Here is an 18,513-nt window from a genome sequence, read left to right as displayed (position 1 = left end):
AAAAGTTATATGTTCTCCATCTTAAATATTAGTCTTCCTCTTAAAAAAATGTATCAATTCTTTGATTTTTCATTATTATTTTATATAAAAATTTGAATATATATATATCTTGTAAAATATGTAAAGAAGAAGTTAGAAGGACAAATATTAAAATTTATAATATTTATTGAATTTTTTTATCAATTTATACAAATATATTAATATTAATACTTATTGAATATTCTATTATTTTTTATCATATAAAAAATTAAATTAAATAAATAGTAAAATATAAAATAATATTAAATTAAATAAATAAAAATATCTAATTTTTTATATTTGAACTTAAAGATAAAGAGAATATTGTTTATTGAACTTATAAGATACTTTAAGTCATAGTAAAGTATTTAAGTCAATTGAACTATTTTTTATTTTTTAAAAAAGTACTACTAAATTTTTTGTAAAAAGTTTGGGGGGGTCATAGCCCCCCTTGTCTGAACTAAGCTCACTGACAATAACATTGATAACGGCCGGTTTTCGAGTCAAGAAAAATTCTAAAAGAACATACTTGAGTTCTCCCAACAAGATAGCCATTTCTACCAAAAGCTTTAATCAAAGCATAGTAGCCTGCTTTTGAAATAAAGAAAGTCAGAGCAGGATCATCTTTGTGAGGTCCATTCATCTATATATACCTCCATTGTTAAAAACAATCACTACCACAATGTCTGAATTGAAAAAATGAAAAAAGATTAATCATCATACAATTGCAAGAATAATTTATTGCATATAAAAACAAATATATGCAACCATATACGATCATATCAACATAATGAAAGAATTTGCATATGGCATATGATAACAAGAACCATTAATAGAGTAATAACTAAAATTGTTTACAAAAACTGACAGTAAGAACTATATATATATATATAATTTTGTACAGCTACCTTCAGGTTGCTGTGTACAATTTACTGCTAAACATATTAAGCTTCATCTCGCATGAACAATATTGAAGCATTATCCTTTTATTTTTTGCACCTTATATTCAATTAGAATTTACATCTAAATAAAACTTGTAACCATACATATTTTACATGTAAATTCTCAAATTGCAGGAAATTCTAAAATCTGGTTACATCCAAATGGTCACTACTGCTACTACTACTACATCTCCCCTTGCAATGGTGAAATTGCAAGCAGTGAGAGAGTTTATTAGGTCTAACAAGGTGAAATTTTCTTAACTTTATCCCGACTGACCTCATTCTCAAAATGTTATCATTTTTTCAAACTATTAATTAGTTCGAATTTTAATTTCTCAGGCTTGCATTCACAGGCCGAATCCCAAAATGAAAACTTAGAATTAAAATTTAAAAAAAAAAACGATAAAATAAAAGTATCCGTCCAATGCATGTTTTCATCAACAAATATGAAGTTTTTTTTTTGGGAGTACATGCTAAGACCTCCAAATTATAGGTCAATGGTGCAGCAATATCAAAAAACAACTTAGTATTATTGATAACAAATCTAAAGAAAATTTTCCAAAATAAAAAATGTATATAGATTCTGAGTAAGGAAAAATAAGGTTATTTCGCCCCTACCTAAGTTCAAGATGCAGAACTTCTTCGAAAACTGTTTGCTTAATTGTGGCCCTGCTGAATCAGGCTTCGAGTCCATTAACTAGCAGAAGCAATTTGAAAATTTTGCCGATCTGTGGCTGGCGGTGTGCGCATCGACGAGTTTAGGGCAAGAAGGAGAGAGAAAGCTGACGTTGATTGCAACGCTGTGTGGGTCTTGTGGAGAGTTCGGAATGCTGAGATATTTGAAGGAGAAAGAACCACAGCTCAAGTGATTTTTGTTACGGCATTGAAGCTCCAAGATTTGTCGCTAACACTTCCAACCTTGATTCATCTTTATTCTGTCGACTGTTGCTGGTAGTGGATGAATGACCTTCTTCTAGTAGCGACGAGTATGGGAGGGACACCGAGCAGAGGAGATGCCGCAAGAGGGGACCTTACGGTGGATCCAACGGGAGCTCAAGAAGTTAGGGCTACTGGGTTAAGACGGGGTGAGTGTGGGACAAAATAATAAGGAATTTTTTGGAAATTTTCAAAATAGAGTAAAGGAAAAATCCGTCCCTAACCTTTTTTTTCGCGAACATTTTCGTCCTCGAAGATTGGAAAATACTTTAATATCCCTGACCCCCAAAAAAGTGGACATATTTACCCTTCTGTTAGAGTCACTCCGTTTGCCTTGACGGAAAATGGTGACGTGGCTCCCGTGACGCTGACCTGGCCGTTACGGGCTGCCACGTGGGATGGGCTTTTGAAAAGATGACGTATTAGTCCCAGGAACCAAAACGTCACCGTTTCTCCCCCACTCTCAATCTATGAAATTCTGTGACCTCAGAAAACACTCAAAAAACACTGGTCTTTCACCCACACTATAGTGACCTCAGAAAATAACATTATGATGAACAACTTAAAACCAGCAAAGGAGCTAGCTGTGAAAGTGAAAGAGATAGAGAGATTGAAAGAGAGGATAGCATTGACTACTCACCACACCACTCACCATCCATCAAGCTGTGCCAAAACCCATATCATTAACAAGAACAACACATGAATTCTTTCACAGGAATTAGAATGTAGTGTGGTGTGTTATGTTGAGTTGTGTACTCCAACAAATTCGGAGCAAAGTTGAGTTGAGCTTGACTACCATCAACACTAAATCTACTAGTAATTGCACTTGAGCTGGCTGCAACAACAACCAAACTTGTACACTCCATTAGGATATAGGACATGATGGAGGAGAGTAAGTGAAAAACTCAAAAAACCAAGCAACCAATAATGCAATCCTATTATCATTACAAAGCTTATTAGTCTCTCCAACTCAGAAAACCTTGCTTTCTTTTAATCACAACCAATATTATGAATTTCCAAGCTGCATTTGCACTTGCACACAGCAAACACTGATGATCAAGGTCCTGAAAACCGCTTTCAGCCTCAATCTGCAGCAATTCATCATCATCATAATAAATAACTTAAAACAAATCCTAATTAAATTCATGGACTTCTCTACTAAAAAAACTAAAAACAAAAGAGCCCTAAACCTAAGATTTTCCGGGCCCTCCTGACTTAGAAGCCAGCAAATTCAGATGTCCAAGAAGGTAATTTCCCAGCCTCGTCGCCAAAGTTTCTCCCATGGCTTGTTGCTGCTGCTGATGCTGATGCTGATAGTGAACGAACAAAGAAGCTTGCTGCTGCTGAGACACCGACACCGCCGCCGACTGCACAACCATCTCCGGCGGAGGAGCAGCCACTGTGAAACTCCAAATTTGACCAAAATCGGGCTTAACCGGGAAGGCCCAGAGCCCCGCGGGAGCTCTGGGGCCCACTAAGGACCCAACGGCGGGCCCCATGGAGACGCCGTCGTCCTTGGCGGAAGCATCGTCATCGGTGTGTATGCGCTTGCCGAGTATGAAGGGAGTGGGAGCGAGCAAGGACTTGTGGTCGAGCGAAGACGCTGCGGAGGTTGAGGAAGGAGAAGAGGGAGAGCCAGCACCGCCGCGTACGGAGACGGAAATGGAGGAGAAGCTGGCGGGAGTGGTTCCGATTCCGGTGGCAGCGATGATTGAGGGCACGGCCTGGCGGAGGAGCCACTCGATGGTCTGGCCGTCGGACTTGTGGCCGAGCTCCGTCGGATGCCATGGGTCGGAATGCTCCCTTTCTTCCTTCACCCGCTTCACCTTCACACTGCATTCGAAGGATTAGGACTCAAAGATTTCATAGATTGTGGGTGGGGGAGAAATGGCGACGTTTTGGTTCCTGGGGATTAATATGTCCTCTTTTAAAAAGTCCATCCCACGTGGCAGCCCGTAACGGCCAGGTCAGCGCCACGGGAGCCACGTCACCGTTTTCCGTCAAGGCAAACGGAGCGACTCTAACGGAGGGGTAAATATCTCCACTTTTTCGAGGGGTCAAGGACATTAAAGTATTTTCCAATTCTCGGGGACGAAAATGTCCGCGAAAAAAAAGGTTAGGGATGGATTTGTTCTTTACTCTTCAAAATATGATGGTATCTTTGATTAGTTTTTTTTAAATGTGAGAATATTCGTTTTTTAATAGAATATTTTGTTATTTTAAACGTTTTTGTCACGGTATGGACTAAATTGAAAAAAATTATATGGTATAGAGACTTAATTGAAAATTTGGTAAAACTATAGGAAATCCAGAGTAATTAAACCTATTAAGAATAACAAATAAGTTATTAGAGTTTGAGTTTTATTTTGTTTATAATATTTCAAAAAAATAGTTAGCTTAATTAGCAGGTTATTCTTTTAAATTTAAACTATTGATAAAAAATATAATATATACAAAAATTAAAATTTATTTAATTAATAAAAAATACAATCATTTTTTACTTATAAGAAGGGCTTAAAGATAAAGCTAAAAGTATCCATTAAAAATCAAATTAACGAACTCTCCTACTAACATAATTATCAATTGAATAAATGTTAATTTGGTTAATTATCACTCAATATATATTATAAGTTTTAGGAAACAAATTAATTTGTGCTTAAGACTTTAAATGAAGGATTAAATTAAAAAATTGTCCTATATAAAAGTTATAATAAATAATTTTACTCTTTCAATATATTATTAATGTATCTAGATGATCACTAAAAATAAAAATAATAAATACCAAACTCTTTTAGTAGTTAAATGGGCTTCTTTAACCAATTATTTTGTTTTTTAATTTCCTATACATAGATAATGTTCTCCTCCGAATGCATCTTGACGCAATTCAGACTAAGTGGTCAACAAATACCGAAATACGTACAAGCTACAACTCAATCAAAGAACAGCAACATTCTATTTATGGTAATACTGTTGTGAATGCCTGAATGCTCCTTTAAGTCACAATTTTGGTTCAATACATTCATATCCATCCCATATAAAATGGAAGACTTAAGATCCACCTTTTTATCTAGTGGTCACGGCCTCACGGGGTATAAACTGTAAAGGAACACTACAAAATACAAATACCATTATTGCGTTAAAGCATCTTTGGAGTTGGTGGGGTCTTCCATTTCACACAGAGACACTAAAATTCTATGGCTTCTTGGAATTCAGTTCCTCTCCACGTTTCCTATGAAGTTCTTGGCTGGTTTGCTTTTGCTTGTTGGTCAATCAGCTTCTATCCACAAGTCATTCTGAATTTCAGAAGGAAGAGGTATATTATATATATATGCATAACTTGAAATAAAGAGTTCCTAAGTATCAACATATTTGATGACCCTTTTAACTTTTGTTTTGTGATTTAGTGTGGTGGGGTTGAACTTTGATTTTGTAGTGCTGAATCTGACAAAGCACACAGCCTATCTTATATACAATGCTTCTCTGTACTTTAGTTCTGCTATTCAGAAACAGTACAAAGACAAATATGGTCAAAAAGAGGTTTGTTTCTGTTTCCGTACATGTTTACAGTTAACTCCTCTAATTATATATGGAATCTTATTAATGTTTGTGAATTTGTGGCTTAATTTATTTTAGATGATACCAGTGGCGGCAAATGATGTTGCTTTTTCAGCTCATGCTGTTCTGCTGACTGCAATTTCCTTGTTTCAGATTGCAATCTATGAAGTTAGTGTTATACTTCTATACTCTTTTCTTTGTTGATTTCTTTTTTTTTTTTTTTAATTTTGATTTGAGTTCATAATTATGCTAAAAGTGTTCGACATTTTCATGTAGCGCGGAGGACAAAGAATCTCTAAAATCGCCCTTGGAATCCTTCTTGTTGCTTGGTCAATTGCAGCAGTGTGTTTCTTTGTATCTTTGCACAATCATCATTGGCTTTGGCTACTCTCTATTTTCAGGTATGTTACCTGTTTTCATTATTTTTATTTGGTCATAATTGCATTATTTAACTTGCCATTGTTGATTTTTAAACTATTTGCACGTGAAGGATCAATGATTTTTCATTGGTTTTAAAAGAAATGTCTTTTAGAAATTGTTTCTAATTTTTGTTGAAATTGATTTTCCTGCAGTGGAATCCAAGTATGCATGACTATTATAAAATATATTCCTCAGGTTAGAATCTATTCCAATGATATTAATTTCAGAGACATAAATTTAAGTTGTGCAAATGCAAATACATAACCTAAAGAGGAGATATTTATACTGATCAATACAGGCAGTGATGAACTTTAGAAGAAAAAGTACAGAGGGTTGGAGCATTGGTAACATTCTACTAGACTTGTCTGGAGGCATAGCAAACTATTTACAAATGGTTATGCAATCTGTTGATCAAGGTATGCAATTTTCTTTACCAAGTGATTCACTTGTTTAGGTTTGTAGTTTCAACAAACAGTTTTCAAATTCTGCCTTTGATTTTCAGGCTCTTGGGTCAACTTTTATGGAAACATAGGGAAACTACTATTATCCCTGGTATGAATAATTCTCTTGATTTGGTTTCTCTTTAAAGGAACAAATATAAACTCAGTGCATAAAGAGCCATATCAATAACTCAAAATTTATCAATTCTTCGTGCTAATTGATGGAATAAACTGTTGCAGGTGTCTGTATTCTTTGACATCCTCTTCATATGCCAACATTACCTGCTATATCCTTCAAAAAGACGCAGATCAGAGACAAATATTGAACATGATAATGTTAAGCCTTCTGATCGCCAATCGTCGGAGAATGTTTGAAATGTAACTTGATGAATATCTTCTCTTGGAATGAGCTCAATCTAAATTTGTAGTTAATCATTTTCCAAGATAAATATACAGTTTAGACCACAAGCTTAAAGCCTTTAAACTCCTTAACTATGGCTAGCCAATTTATCGGTATCTGCATACCAAATTCTCTCTACAGATTTTTTATGATCTAATCACAAAAAATAGCAAATTATAAACCGTGTAGCTGTCCTTGTACCAACTCTTTAGTAACCATGTCTTCAACTCATCAGTTGATGATTTGACTACTGATGACTGCCACCTCAAAATTTATAAGTACTTGTTCAAAATGGACGTTGGTAACATAATGTTGTATGTTGCTAAAGAATATTCTCCTTTACTATTTTAGGAAGATGAAACCCACTGTAACCTTATCTCAAATGCATATTGGACCTTGAGTTTATTCTACAATTTCAAAGCAGTGATGCAAAGTAGTGGATATAAAAGCAGTGGATAAATCTTGTCCCGTTCACAACCGTTAATAGTGCACAGTGCACACCAAAGAGCCAGAGTTGGCTAATGCGGAAACTAGGCTGCTATACTGTGATAAATAATTCGTCCAATAAAAATTACATAAAATCCAGTCATGATTGAAAAAAAAAATAATTTAAACATAGTTGACTTTGAATATCTTTTACACATCATTGAAATCTATCTAACTTCTAAAGTAAATAGAAGGATTAACTGTAGCAGATATCAAATCGGTAAATATATTGCAGTGGATGATAAAATACTTCACGGCTATCTTCAAAACCTGCAATCATAGAAAATAATAATAATAAGAATAATAATATGCAGTTTTAATCAAACAAGAGAGTGTCAAATTGCAGCCTATGTGTTTGATGACAAAACAGTGAAAGGCGAAATGAAAGATTTGCTATTGCCAAAGAGTAGAGTTCCCATCAAGTCATCAACATCATAATAAATTGTTTCAAGAACTTATGCACATTGTAAATATTAAATTGGTGAAAATTTTTGGTATTAAACTTTCAAAAGTTCGAAGTTACCAAATACAACATCATGGTATTTTTAACAAGTATTCATAAACATCAACGGAATTTAAGTGAAATGCTGGCCTAAAATTGATTCAATATTCAACAATTTACACCGTTTTCTAGGCACAGCAATGAAAATTTTTAGCCAACAGCTTCAATACAATCGGCATTACAAATATAGACAGTGAGTGTTCATACCTATGCAAAATCAGTTTAGTCAGTCAAGTGTGTCAAATTTAATCTGGCATATATTAGAGCCCCTAGGTAAGGCAGATAATCCCTTGAGAATATAATACTTTGTCAGTAGTTCAAAATCAGACGTAGGATGAATTGTTGCTGTCTCCAATACAAGTCCTCTTTCTAGAAGATATGCAGTCAATTCATGTTCATCTGTAGTGTCTTCATATCCTCTAAACTTAAAAGTCTTGAGATGTGATGTCACACAATTAGGAACTCCGGTTGGGGGCTCTGGTCCAGCATATTCCAATGGATGTGAATAATAACGCTAACAACAAGAAACAAAACTTCTTAAAGATGCAAGCAAACAAGAAACAGACACACAGGCAGTGTTAAACTTGAAAAGTATAAGTACCTTTCGGTTATGAAGTGCAAAAACTTGAAGCATGTGACAGTTATGAAGCATATTCATCACAAAGTTGAAGTTGAAAGATAGAAAATCAAGCTCTAGATGGAGCAAACTGTGAAATTTCGGAAGCTCTAAAGCTGCAGCTTGAAATAAGCACTGTGTACAAGATAACAAGATATTAAATATAAACACATCACCACCAGTTACAAATTCATCAGAAATTAGAATATCAAATTACATCAAAAATTTTGCTCAATGAATCATGGATTTAGGATAAGCATATTACCTGTGTTGTGCAATATTTCAATGCCAAAAATTTTGTTTTGCATAGTGCCTTAAGAAGCTTAGCCACCCAATCAACATCATGCTCAAGTTCAACACACTGAAAAATATCAAGATGCGCTTCCATTATCTTGGGAAATTTTCCAACCACAAACCGTAAGCAAGGGCTTTGTATCTTGAGGTGCAAGTATTCAAGATATGGGGTATTTATCTCAAGATGCCCAATATCATTATGGCTAGGCCTCGACTCCTGAAAGATTAAACGCCTCAGGGTGCGAGGCATGCGAATTCTATGCAACTCAACCCATTTATTTTGGAAGGGTTCAGTTAATCTGACATTAAGTGTTCTAAGAACAGGGCAGCCAGATAAAAGATTATCACAATCTACATCTGTTAAATCCAACTCCATGTTCTTAAGGGATGGGAGACAAACTTTATAAGGTAAATTATCCAAAATAAACTCACATTTCAAAACAAGGGACACTAGTGATTTGCATGTGAATACATCTCTAGGCAAAAATAACTCCAAACATGAGAGAGTGACATCGAGATACAGGGTGCGGAGATGGGGTCCAACGCAGGCTTGAACCCACATATCGAGGGATTCATCATCAGTTAACCCACAACACAATCTGAAGCTTTTGATGGGGAGTGGATTGCGCTGGGCGAAAATAGCATCAACAGAAGCAATAAACTTGGCTTCCTGCGCAGGCGCCATAAAGGGTCTCCCGTATATGTCAAGGACTTGAAGATCTTTCCAAACGTGGCGCCACCGGCGAGAGAGGATTCCGGTGGCCACGGCACTTCTTGTTGGGAGGAATGAGAGGATGTGGCAAAGTACCGGGTCTGGTAGGTTGCTGATCAGGTCCTCTTTGATGGTGTTTTCTTCTGGTTTTGCTTCTGATTTCAGTTTCTTAGGCCTTACCATTGTCAATTTTGAATCTCAAGCTGTTTGATTAAGAACGACATATTAGCTCAGATAAATCATTGTCTACATTATCATCTTTGGAATATGTGAATCAACAATCTATGTGAACTGAAATTTTCAAAATCAAAATCTTGTATAGAAGAAGAAATAATAATCATGTAATAGTATTAATATGGAGAAGACGATTACCAATGGTGCTGTTATGGGTCGTGAGCAGTGGCTGCAGGAGGCGGCGCCGTGGTGGAGATCGCTGGGGTAGAGGCGGAGCTGGTTCCTGGTTAGGGCTTGAAATAGGAGAGTGTCTGTGTGGCGGGTGAGAGAACGAGAAAAGAAGAAAAAACACGAAAATATTTTAAATTTGATTTTGAACGCAGAATTTGAAAAACAGTTAGATTTCTTAGCTGAACTATTTTATAAATCTAAATAAAAAATAATAATAATTTAGCGCCAACATCTCGAAATTGAATTAGCGGTTCAATTACAAATTTGAACTTTTTTGTTATCAATCTGCTACATGGTGCATGTAGACGTAGTAAAGGCTAGAAGCTGCCATGTTCCTTAGCAAAGCTTTATTATTGGAAAGTGTTTCTTAGCATGATGTCATGATAAGGTTTAGGGTTTAGACTTCTAAGTTCTAACTCATTAATCTTAGTTTTGCATAGAATTAATGAATGTAAATTAAAAAATAATAATAATAAAGTTTTTTATATATGTAATTTTTTGAAATGAGTCTAATTTTTATAATATACAATAGAATATTAAATGTTTTTTATATATTTTAAAAAAAGAGTAAAAGATTATTTTTGTGCTCAACTTTGGGATAAGTCATATTTGTGTCTCTAACGTTTAATAAATCGTCCTTATTCCTAAAGTTTGTAAAAGTGATTCAATATTATCGTGCAGTCAATTACACATCAAGTTTGAGTTTTAAAAATCTCTTTTGGAAGTTAGAATACAAATATATATGATATAATCGATAATCCATTCCAAAAAATAACTCATCAAAAATTGAAACTAATCCATGCAATATTTACATCATTCACTTTTTTAGGAACATAATTGAACTTAAACACAAATAGTGGATATAATATTAAAATCGAACACATTCAAGTGAGACTCAATTGAGAATGAATACTTCTAAGTGAGAATAATTGAAATACAATCTGATTTGTTAGTATAATTAACGGTAGGATAATATTGAACCATGCTAGAGGGATTTTGTTTCAGCAAGTGAGGAATAGACGTGGAACGTTTCGGCATTAGACGTGTGTATGGAGGTGTGGCTACGCGCCAAAACCTTTGCAGGTTGACTGAGATTGGAACGCAGTAGAAGCATAATCTGACAATCTGTCGGCAGAAACTAGAATAATTTAGTGGGATTAATGTGGGTATAATTATTATCATTAAGGTATTAGACTTTTTTGTGTGTACATGAACCTGTTTTTTGTTTTGGTTTGCAAAATTATGAAGATGATGAGCATGGGTGGCTAGAGCGTTATTAGGATCATTTTTTAGATGAGTTAAAAAAATAAAATTAAAATAAATAGAATTAAGATAATATTCTATTTGTGAGAATTTAGGCAACTGTAAAATTAATTAATAAAGATTTTCATTTCGAAACTTAAAAAAAAAAGTTATTATTATTATTATTATTATTTTATCGAAAATAAGTAGACTCGAACTAGGGGTGTATATGGTTCGGCCCGGCCCCAAACACTTTAGGGGCTAATTTAGTGTGATTTCATTGGGTTTAGGGCCGGGTAAGGGTCTCAAAAATAGACCCGGTCATTATTTTGGGTCGGGTCCGGGCCATAGCTCGGGTCACCCGAACTCGGCTCGGTGGCCCAGTCATCATACATAATTAATATTTTGTGTTATTAGTGATGGATGATGGCTATTCTTATGTGAAATTTAAATATTGTAAACCTTAATATTTTGTATTATTAGTCATTATAAGATTATAAGTTAATGTTTTATATTTAAAATGCATAAGACTTTAGACTAATGCATAATATTGTGTTATTTGTATCGATTTAAATATTTAATATTATTAGACAATATTAGTATTGATTATGGTTATGCTTTAATTTTAGAGAAGGTTTGGTTCTTGTTATATTTTTTTAAGTGAATTTTACTATGTGAATTGTGAAATAATGGTTGGAGATTAGGTGATTTTTACATGCTAAAGACCCGGTTTTTACCTGGCCCGAAGGTGCGTAGGTTTCATCGGATCTAGGATCGGGTTATGGTCTAAAAATTAGGCTCGGTCTATATTTCGGGTCGAGTCTGGGTTAAGCCAAACCCGGTGTGGTCCGGCCCATGTACACCCTTAACTTGAACCCACAACCTCTTAAGTGAGTATGAAGAGACTATGACTTAGTTTGGTAAAACTTTTACTTTTTAAAAGTAGCTTATAAAAGTTAACTTTTAAAAGATGGATTTTTAAAAGTTGTAGCATTTATGTTTGGTAAATCAAATCAAAAATAGCTTTTAATAAACACAAGCAACATCAATTGTGTTTGGTAAAATAGCTTTAAAATTTAAAAATACTACAATAGACATAAATGTAAGTATTAAATTTGAAAATTAGTTAATATATGAGGTTATATTAGACTTTTAAATTTTGAAAAGCACAAGCCAACTTTAAAAAGCTCTATCTTAAGTGCTTTCAAAAGTACACCGATCTTTTAAAAGCTACAAGCACAAGCACATAATCTTTTTGATTTACCAAACACAAAATGCAGAGCTTGAACTTTTAAAAAGTATAAGCACCTCTTCAAAAAACTTTACCAAACCTATGCCTTTTAAATTATAATTCGTTGGCATTATTATTATTATTATTATTATTATTTAGGTCCATGTCATATTTTGTCCTGCTCTATATATAGTTCATAACTTTATTATCATATCGTATGGATCACATAATGTTTAAACCAAACCAAAAAGGTTAGCCCAAACTCTATATACCAAAAATTTTATGGGATTGCAGAAAAAAGCCCAGCAAATTAATCACGGAATTACCAATTATTCTACAATGATAATTATCAATACTTTTAAATTCAAAAATTACAGATTTTAAATTTTTTATTTTTCAAATTTTTAATAATTTCAAATTTTAAATTCATTTTATTACCTTTGTTTATTTTAAATTTTCTAATTTTACACTAATAATACTATTAGGTTTATATTTTAGTTTAAAAAATTACAAACTAAGATCAACTTTAAAAAATTCTAAACAAACATCAATTGAATAAAAATTATAAGATTTTCAATTAACTAAACACAATCTAATTTATTGTATTTTTAAATTATAATATCAATTTTTTTAGAGTATTTATTTTTAAATTATTTAATTTATACTAAATTTTTGTCTATTTTAAATTAATATTTATTAATTTAAAATTTATAAACTAATTTTTTAAAAAACTAAATACACATCACTAAACCCTAAATCTTAAACCCTTAAACATAAACTCTAAACCCTAAATTACAAATCCTAAACCCTAACACATGACTTCTCAACCCTAAACCCTCAATAATATATCATAAATTCTAACCACAAATCCAAAATACCTCAATCATAACCTAAATTATAAATCCTAAACTACAAAACCTAAACACTTAATACTAAATAAAAAAGTAAAAAACACTATACCCTAAACCTTTTAACTTGCTCATAAATTCTTAACCCTTGAAATTTAAACCAAAAATTATAAATCATACAATAATAATAATAATAATAATAATAATAATAATAATAATAATAATAATAATAATAATAATAATAATAATAATAACTTCTTTTTTTAGTTTAGAAATAAAAATCTTTATTAATTAATTTTACAGTTGTCTAAATTCTCACAAATAGAATATTATCTTAATTCTATTTATTTTAATTTTATTTTTTTAACTCATCTAAAAAATGATCCTAATAAGTAATAACGCTCTAGCACACATGCTCATCATTCATAATTTTGCAAACCAAAACGAAAAGCAGGTCCATGTACACACAAAAAAGTCCAATATCTTAATGATAATAATTATACCCACGTTAACCCCACTAAGTGTGTGTTTGGATTACAGTTTGCAAACGGGAGTTTGTATAAAATTGATTTTGTAAAATTGATTTTGATGAAAAGTAAGTTTGGGTTAACATGATTTATGTTTGGTAATTTTTATATCAAAATTGATTATAGTAAAACAAATGATGTTTGGATTATACTACTCAAAATCACTTTTAGATGAAAAATTACCAAAAGAGACATCAATTTAAATAATTTTTTTTATATGTATGCAAAGTCAGAACACTAACAAAAATAATATAAAAAATATTTATCATATAAATAAAATAAATACAATAAAAAAATATGAAAGAGAGTACTATAAATTTTATAATATCAAACAAAAAGAAAATATTCTATAATTTTTCTAGTACTATTAGTACTCTTTAATTTAGTATTATTTTGGACTATAAATTTTCATTATTTATGGCTTTATTGTTACTTATAATTAATTTTTTTATTTATTTTGTCCTTTTTTAGTTTTTTATATGATCATAATTTATATTATACAAAATTTTGATAATAAACGTAGTATATAATAATTACAATTACAAATTTTATAAAGTCATAATAAAAAATAAAAAAATTTAATACAAAACAAAAATAGAGTACATCAAAAAATAGAAAAAAAATCATACAGATAAGAAATAATAAAAATTTCATAAAATTAACAACATATGAACAAAAAAATACAATAAAAAGTAAATAAAATTTTTATGAATAAAATCAAATAAAAAATAAAAAAATTTCATACACAACATAAATATAATGCAAGAAAGGATAAAAAAAAGAATTCATATGAAAAAATAATAAAAATATCCTAAAAAAAAGGTCAATAACATTTGTCATATGAATAAAAGAAATACAATAAAATAAATAAATAATTATATGAACAAAGCCAAACAAAAATAAAAAAATTTTTATAAAAAATAGTATAGTAAATAATAAAAAAAACTTATAAAAACATAACATGAGAAATCAGAACACTACACAAATAATATAAAAATATTTTTCATATAAATAAAAAATATAACTAAAAAATACAATAAAAACATAAAAATTTAAATGTGAAAATGAGTATTAAAAATAATAAAAGAATTAAAATATTCAATTTATTAATGATTAAAACAAATTTGAACTATTTTAATGAATAAAATTGTAACTAAAAACTATGAAGAAGTAGGAAAAACTATAAAGAATTATTATGAAGGTAATAGTTAGTGGTATCCTTTTTATAGAAGAAAATGAAGGGTAGGGTTGGTAAAAAAGAAATAAAATTTTCAACTAATTTTCCAAAGACAATAAACAACCATGAACGTGAAACGCAGAAGCTACAAATTTTAGCTTCTCCTGAACGTGCGTTTAGAAGCAGAATCAATTCTGCGTTTAGGAAAATAAAAATGGCCAAACATAAGAGTGAAGCTTTCAAGAAGCTCAAACGTGCTTCTCTCTTCCACAACGTGTTTGCCAAACACACCTTAAATCATTCTACTTTCTACTGACAGATTCTGCTTCTACTGCGTCCCTGTCTCAGTCAACCTGCAATGGTTTTGGCGCGTACCCACACCTCCATACACGCGTCCAATACCAAAACGTTCCACGTCTATTCCTCACCTGCTGAAACAAAATCCCTTCAGCATGGTAGCATCCTCCATTTCATTAACTCTGGTACTTATCCCATATTACTCGTTAATATCTATCCTTGGGACTTATAAAATTGGTCCTACGAGTTGTTATTTTTTTTTTAATTTCTAATTGTATTTTCCAATATGTTAAGTCAAGGATTAATTCATCGTAATATTGAGCTCTATTTAAGAGTTTGCTGTTGGTTAATGGATTACTGAATCTCCGACACTTGCTTAAACGAACTAGTGGACTAACCACTAGACCAACCCATTGGTTAAATTGGCTCATTTTTATTTTAAATTTTTTTCCTATGCCATCTGCTTATTGCTAGCAAAAGCAGGCCCTTTCTTTTGGTATAAGCAAGTAACTCTTATCTCATACTATAGATCATATAAAATGATAATTGAATTAATTTAAGAACTAATATTATATTTGGATTATAAATAAGTGAAAATTAAATTGACTTTAGAATTATAATCATACACAAACAGCTTAAAAGGTTCTATAGTATTTTTTAAGGATTCATAACTAAATCTATCGTTATTGTATTGTGGCCAGATTTGATTGGATGAGCATACATGAAATTAGTCAGAGTCTAACACTATCTTTGATTGGTATCAAAGCATTGCATAATCCTGTCACGTTCATCACCAACAGTTAAGACCAAACTAATCTGAATTGGTGGTGGTACGTAATCAAAATTGCTGTTTGTGCTATACAATTCATCAATTCAATGTCAGAAAAATCACATTTCTGCAAAATCATGGCATTTAGTCCTAATTAACCATGGATATTATTACGCATCACAAAAAGTTATCCAACTTAGAAATATAGAAACATTGAACCGTAGATAGCATCCATGGAGTACAAAGTATAATAATATGCAGGGGATAACTTAGTCTTAACTTTCACTTCCCAGCTACCTTCAAAAACAGAAATTGATGCACAAATAGTGCTTTAATCTAGCGACATTGTCAAAAAGCAGCCAACATGTTTTGTGAACATAAACCGTAAAACAAGTAAATGTTTGGCAGTTGCCCAGAGAGTAGGAGTTGCCATCAACCTGCAACTCCAAGAATCAAATGGCATATATAAATTTCCAGGGATGAGAGACCCCGAAAAAAAAAAAAAAACATGATATCAAAGATAACAAATCCAAACACCAATACAATGTTCAAGTGTATATTTCATTATTTCTCAAGGAACATGGCATCAAACAAATTTATTCAGAAGCATCAACAACTATTTTAAGAATTTAGGGGGGAAAACTAGCCTAAATTGACCCAATGTATTGAAATTTAAAAAATTTTAAACTTTTAAGGCTCCAACATGGTATTTTGTCAACAATGATCAAGGAACATCGGAGAATAGAGATTGTGAGAGTTCATACCATGTTAAATAGGATTTTCGTCAATGAAAGTTAGCTGACATATTGTAGAACCCCTCGGTATAGCAGATAATCCCCTCACAATATTGCACTTTGTCTCTTGGTCCAAATTAGATTTAAGATGAATTGTCACTGTATTCAAAACAAGTCCTCTTTGTAAAAGATATGCAATAAACTCATGCTCATTTGCAGAATCTTGATATTCTCTAAACTCAAAACTCTTGAGACATGATGTCACACAATTGGGAACCGTGGTTGGTGGTGTTGGCCCATTATAAGGGTGAGAATAATATCCCTGATAACAGGAAACAACACTCGTCAATATATGCAGGCAAACAACAAATAGAAATAGAGACACTAGTTTTAAGTTTCAAATTGAAATGTATTCATACCAAAATATGAATTACGAGAGCTTCAAGTACATGACAATTATGAAGGAAGTTTAGGAAGAAGTTTGTGTTGAAACATGGAAGATCAACCTCTAGCTTGAGCAAACGGAGAAATTCTGGAAACTCGAACGCAGGAGCACTGAATAAGCACTGTGTAGAAGATAACTCTAGATATTAAATATAATTCACAATTATAGTTATAAATTCAAATGAGTTACATCAAACATTTAGCTTGAGGAATCATGGGATTATGATAAGCACGTTACCTGTGTTGTTTCATATTTCAATGCCAACAATTTTGTTTCGCGGAGTGCCTGGAAAAGCTCGAGCACCCAAGCCCCATGCTCAACACGTTCATGAAAAATATCAAGATGTGCCTCCACCATGTTGGGAAAATTGATAACTGATACCTGTAGCCCAGGGTTCGCCCAGGCCTCCGTTCTGATATGCAGGTATTCAAGAAATGGAGTGTATATTTCCCGAACGTCGATCTTTTCCATGAAGCTAGTGTAATCTTCAAAGGTTAAACTTTTCAATGTGCGAGGCATCTGGATTGTAGGTTCATGAACATGAAAACCTTCTCGGGTCGTGTTCCGTAGAGTGAGCTTAAGAATTTCAAGAACAGGGCAGCCGGATAAAAGCTTGCTGGGGTTCACAGAGAGGAAATCCAACTCTAGGTTCTTGAGAGATGGCAGATAAACATTTGGAAACTCTGGATAATAATTCAAATAAATATCACGTTTCAAAACAAGGGACTTGAGTGATACACAAGTGAATATGGATTCAGGCAACTTGATATTCCTCCTTAAATCAATGCAGAGATAGAATTCGTGGAGATGGGGACCAATGACGGCATCGAGCCATGGTAAGATGAGATCCTCATCAAGCCATGCTAACATGATATGCGCATCAAGCCTTGGTAAGATGAGATCCTCTGAATTTTTATAGGAAGTGAGGCGAAACTTTTGGATGGGGTAATCTGCATTGCGCTGAGATAGAATAGCATTCACACATGAATCAATTCGATCTTCTTCCCATTTTCGATGAGACCAAAAGGGTATATCCTCTATGTCAAGGACTTGAAGATCCTTCCAAACATGGCGCCACCTGTGAGAGAGGATGCTGGTGGATACAGCTTGTTTTGTGGGAAGGTATGAGAGAATGTCGCAAAGGATAGAGTTCGGTAACAAACTGATCCTATCCATGTCCATGGTTAATGGTTTTGCTTTCTCAAGTTTGTCTCTGGAAAGGTTAGACTCAGGTGTAGGGTTTAGGATTTAAAGGATAAACAAGGGTGTTTGTTTGTTTGATTTTGATTATATAAATTTGACTAAGATTATTATAAACGGTATTATATGATTTGAATTTATTTTTTAGTTTGATTAAATTTAAATTATTCTCTTTTATTTTGAATCGATTTATTTGGATTTGAAAAATCAAATATTATTTATATGTAAATCGAATCAAATTGATTCAATTTACCATAAATGTGTTGGACAATTAGTAAATTGAATCAAGTAGCCACTTGTGCGGATAAATATAGTTTG

General features: G+C 32.5%; 3 protein-coding genes across 4 annotated transcripts; 1 reads left to right on the top strand and 2 right to left on the bottom strand.

Annotated features, from left to right (window-relative positions):
- Positions 1–3,085: 3,085 nt before the first annotated feature.
- Positions 3,086–3,962, bottom strand: LOC112777726 (transcription factor TCP7-like). Its single transcript, XM_025822117.1, has 2 exons — positions 3,841–3,962; positions 3,086–3,728 (listed from the first exon to the last, which is right to left on the bottom strand). The coding sequence occupies exons 1-2, from the start codon at positions 3,960–3,962 to the stop codon at positions 3,086–3,088; spliced, it is 765 nt and encodes a 254-aa protein (XP_025677902.1).
- A 783-nt stretch (positions 3,963–4,745) lies between these two features.
- Positions 4,746–6,892, top strand: LOC112779445 (cystinosin homolog). The gene is made up of 8 exons (XM_025823711.2): positions 4,746–5,208; positions 5,300–5,432; positions 5,529–5,618; positions 5,727–5,851; positions 6,023–6,065; positions 6,169–6,286; positions 6,373–6,422; positions 6,551–6,892. Exons 1-8 carry the CDS (start codon positions 5,090–5,092, stop codon positions 6,683–6,685), a joined length of 813 nt encoding a protein of 270 aa, XP_025679496.1. The 5' UTR covers positions 4,746–5,089; the 3' UTR covers positions 6,686–6,892.
- Positions 6,893–15,940: 9,048 nt separating this feature from the next.
- LOC112777724 (putative FBD-associated F-box protein At5g56820) lies at positions 15,941–18,254 on the bottom strand. 2 transcript variants are annotated; one of them, XM_072227397.1, is made up of 4 exons: positions 17,233–18,254; positions 16,970–17,116; positions 16,581–16,872; positions 15,941–16,253 (listed from the first exon to the last, which is right to left on the bottom strand). In XM_072227397.1, exons 1-3 carry the CDS (start codon positions 18,175–18,177, stop codon positions 16,585–16,587), a joined length of 1,380 nt encoding a protein of 459 aa, XP_072083498.1. In that variant the 5' UTR covers positions 18,178–18,254; the 3' UTR covers positions 15,941–16,253; positions 16,581–16,584. The 2 variants fall into 2 exon arrangements, with proteins under 2 accessions (XP_072083498.1, XP_072083499.1); XM_072227398.1 differs by lacking the exon at positions 15,941–16,253 and having other exon boundaries at positions 16,363–16,872.
- Positions 18,255–18,513: the final 259 nt, after the last annotated feature.

The sequence above is a fragment of the Arachis hypogaea genome, chromosome 19 (genome assembly GCF_003086295.3).
Source record: "Arachis hypogaea cultivar Tifrunner chromosome 19, arahy.Tifrunner.gnm2.J5K5, whole genome shotgun sequence".
Classification (NCBI taxonomy): domain Eukaryota; kingdom Viridiplantae; phylum Streptophyta; class Magnoliopsida; order Fabales; family Fabaceae; genus Arachis; species Arachis hypogaea.
This window is presented reverse-complemented; position numbering and strand designations above follow the sequence as displayed.

Coding starts and splice junctions, on each gene's coding strand:
- LOC112777726 (XM_025822117.1), bottom strand. CDS start 3,962: ATGTCCTTGACCCCTCGAAAAAGTGGAGATATTTACCCCTCCGTTAGA. Junction 3,729..3,840: donor TGGCCGTTACGGGCTGCCAC/GTGGGATGGACT, acceptor CTTCGAATGCAG/TGTGAAGGTGAAGCGGGTGA.
- LOC112779445 (XM_025823711.2), top strand. CDS start 5,090: ATGGCTTCTTGGAATTCAGTTCCTCTCCACGTTTCCTATGAAGTTCTT. Junction 5,852..6,022: donor TGGCTACTCTCTATTTTCAG/GTATGTTACCTG, acceptor ATTTTCCTGCAG/TGGAATCCAAGTATGCATGA. Junction 6,423..6,550: donor GGAAACTACTATTATCCCTG/GTATGAATAATT, acceptor AAACTGTTGCAG/GTGTCTGTATTCTTTGACAT.
- LOC112777724 (XM_072227397.1), bottom strand. CDS start 18,177: ATGGACATGGATAGGATCAGTTTGTTACCGAACTCTATCCTTTGCGAC. Junction 17,117..17,232: donor TGAAATATGAAACAACACAG/GTAACGTGCTTA, acceptor TCTTCTACACAG/TGCTTATTCAGTGCTCCTGC. Junction 16,873..16,969: donor CTCTCGTAATTCATATTTTG/GTATGAATACAT, acceptor TCCTGTTATCAG/GGATATTATTCTCACCCTTA.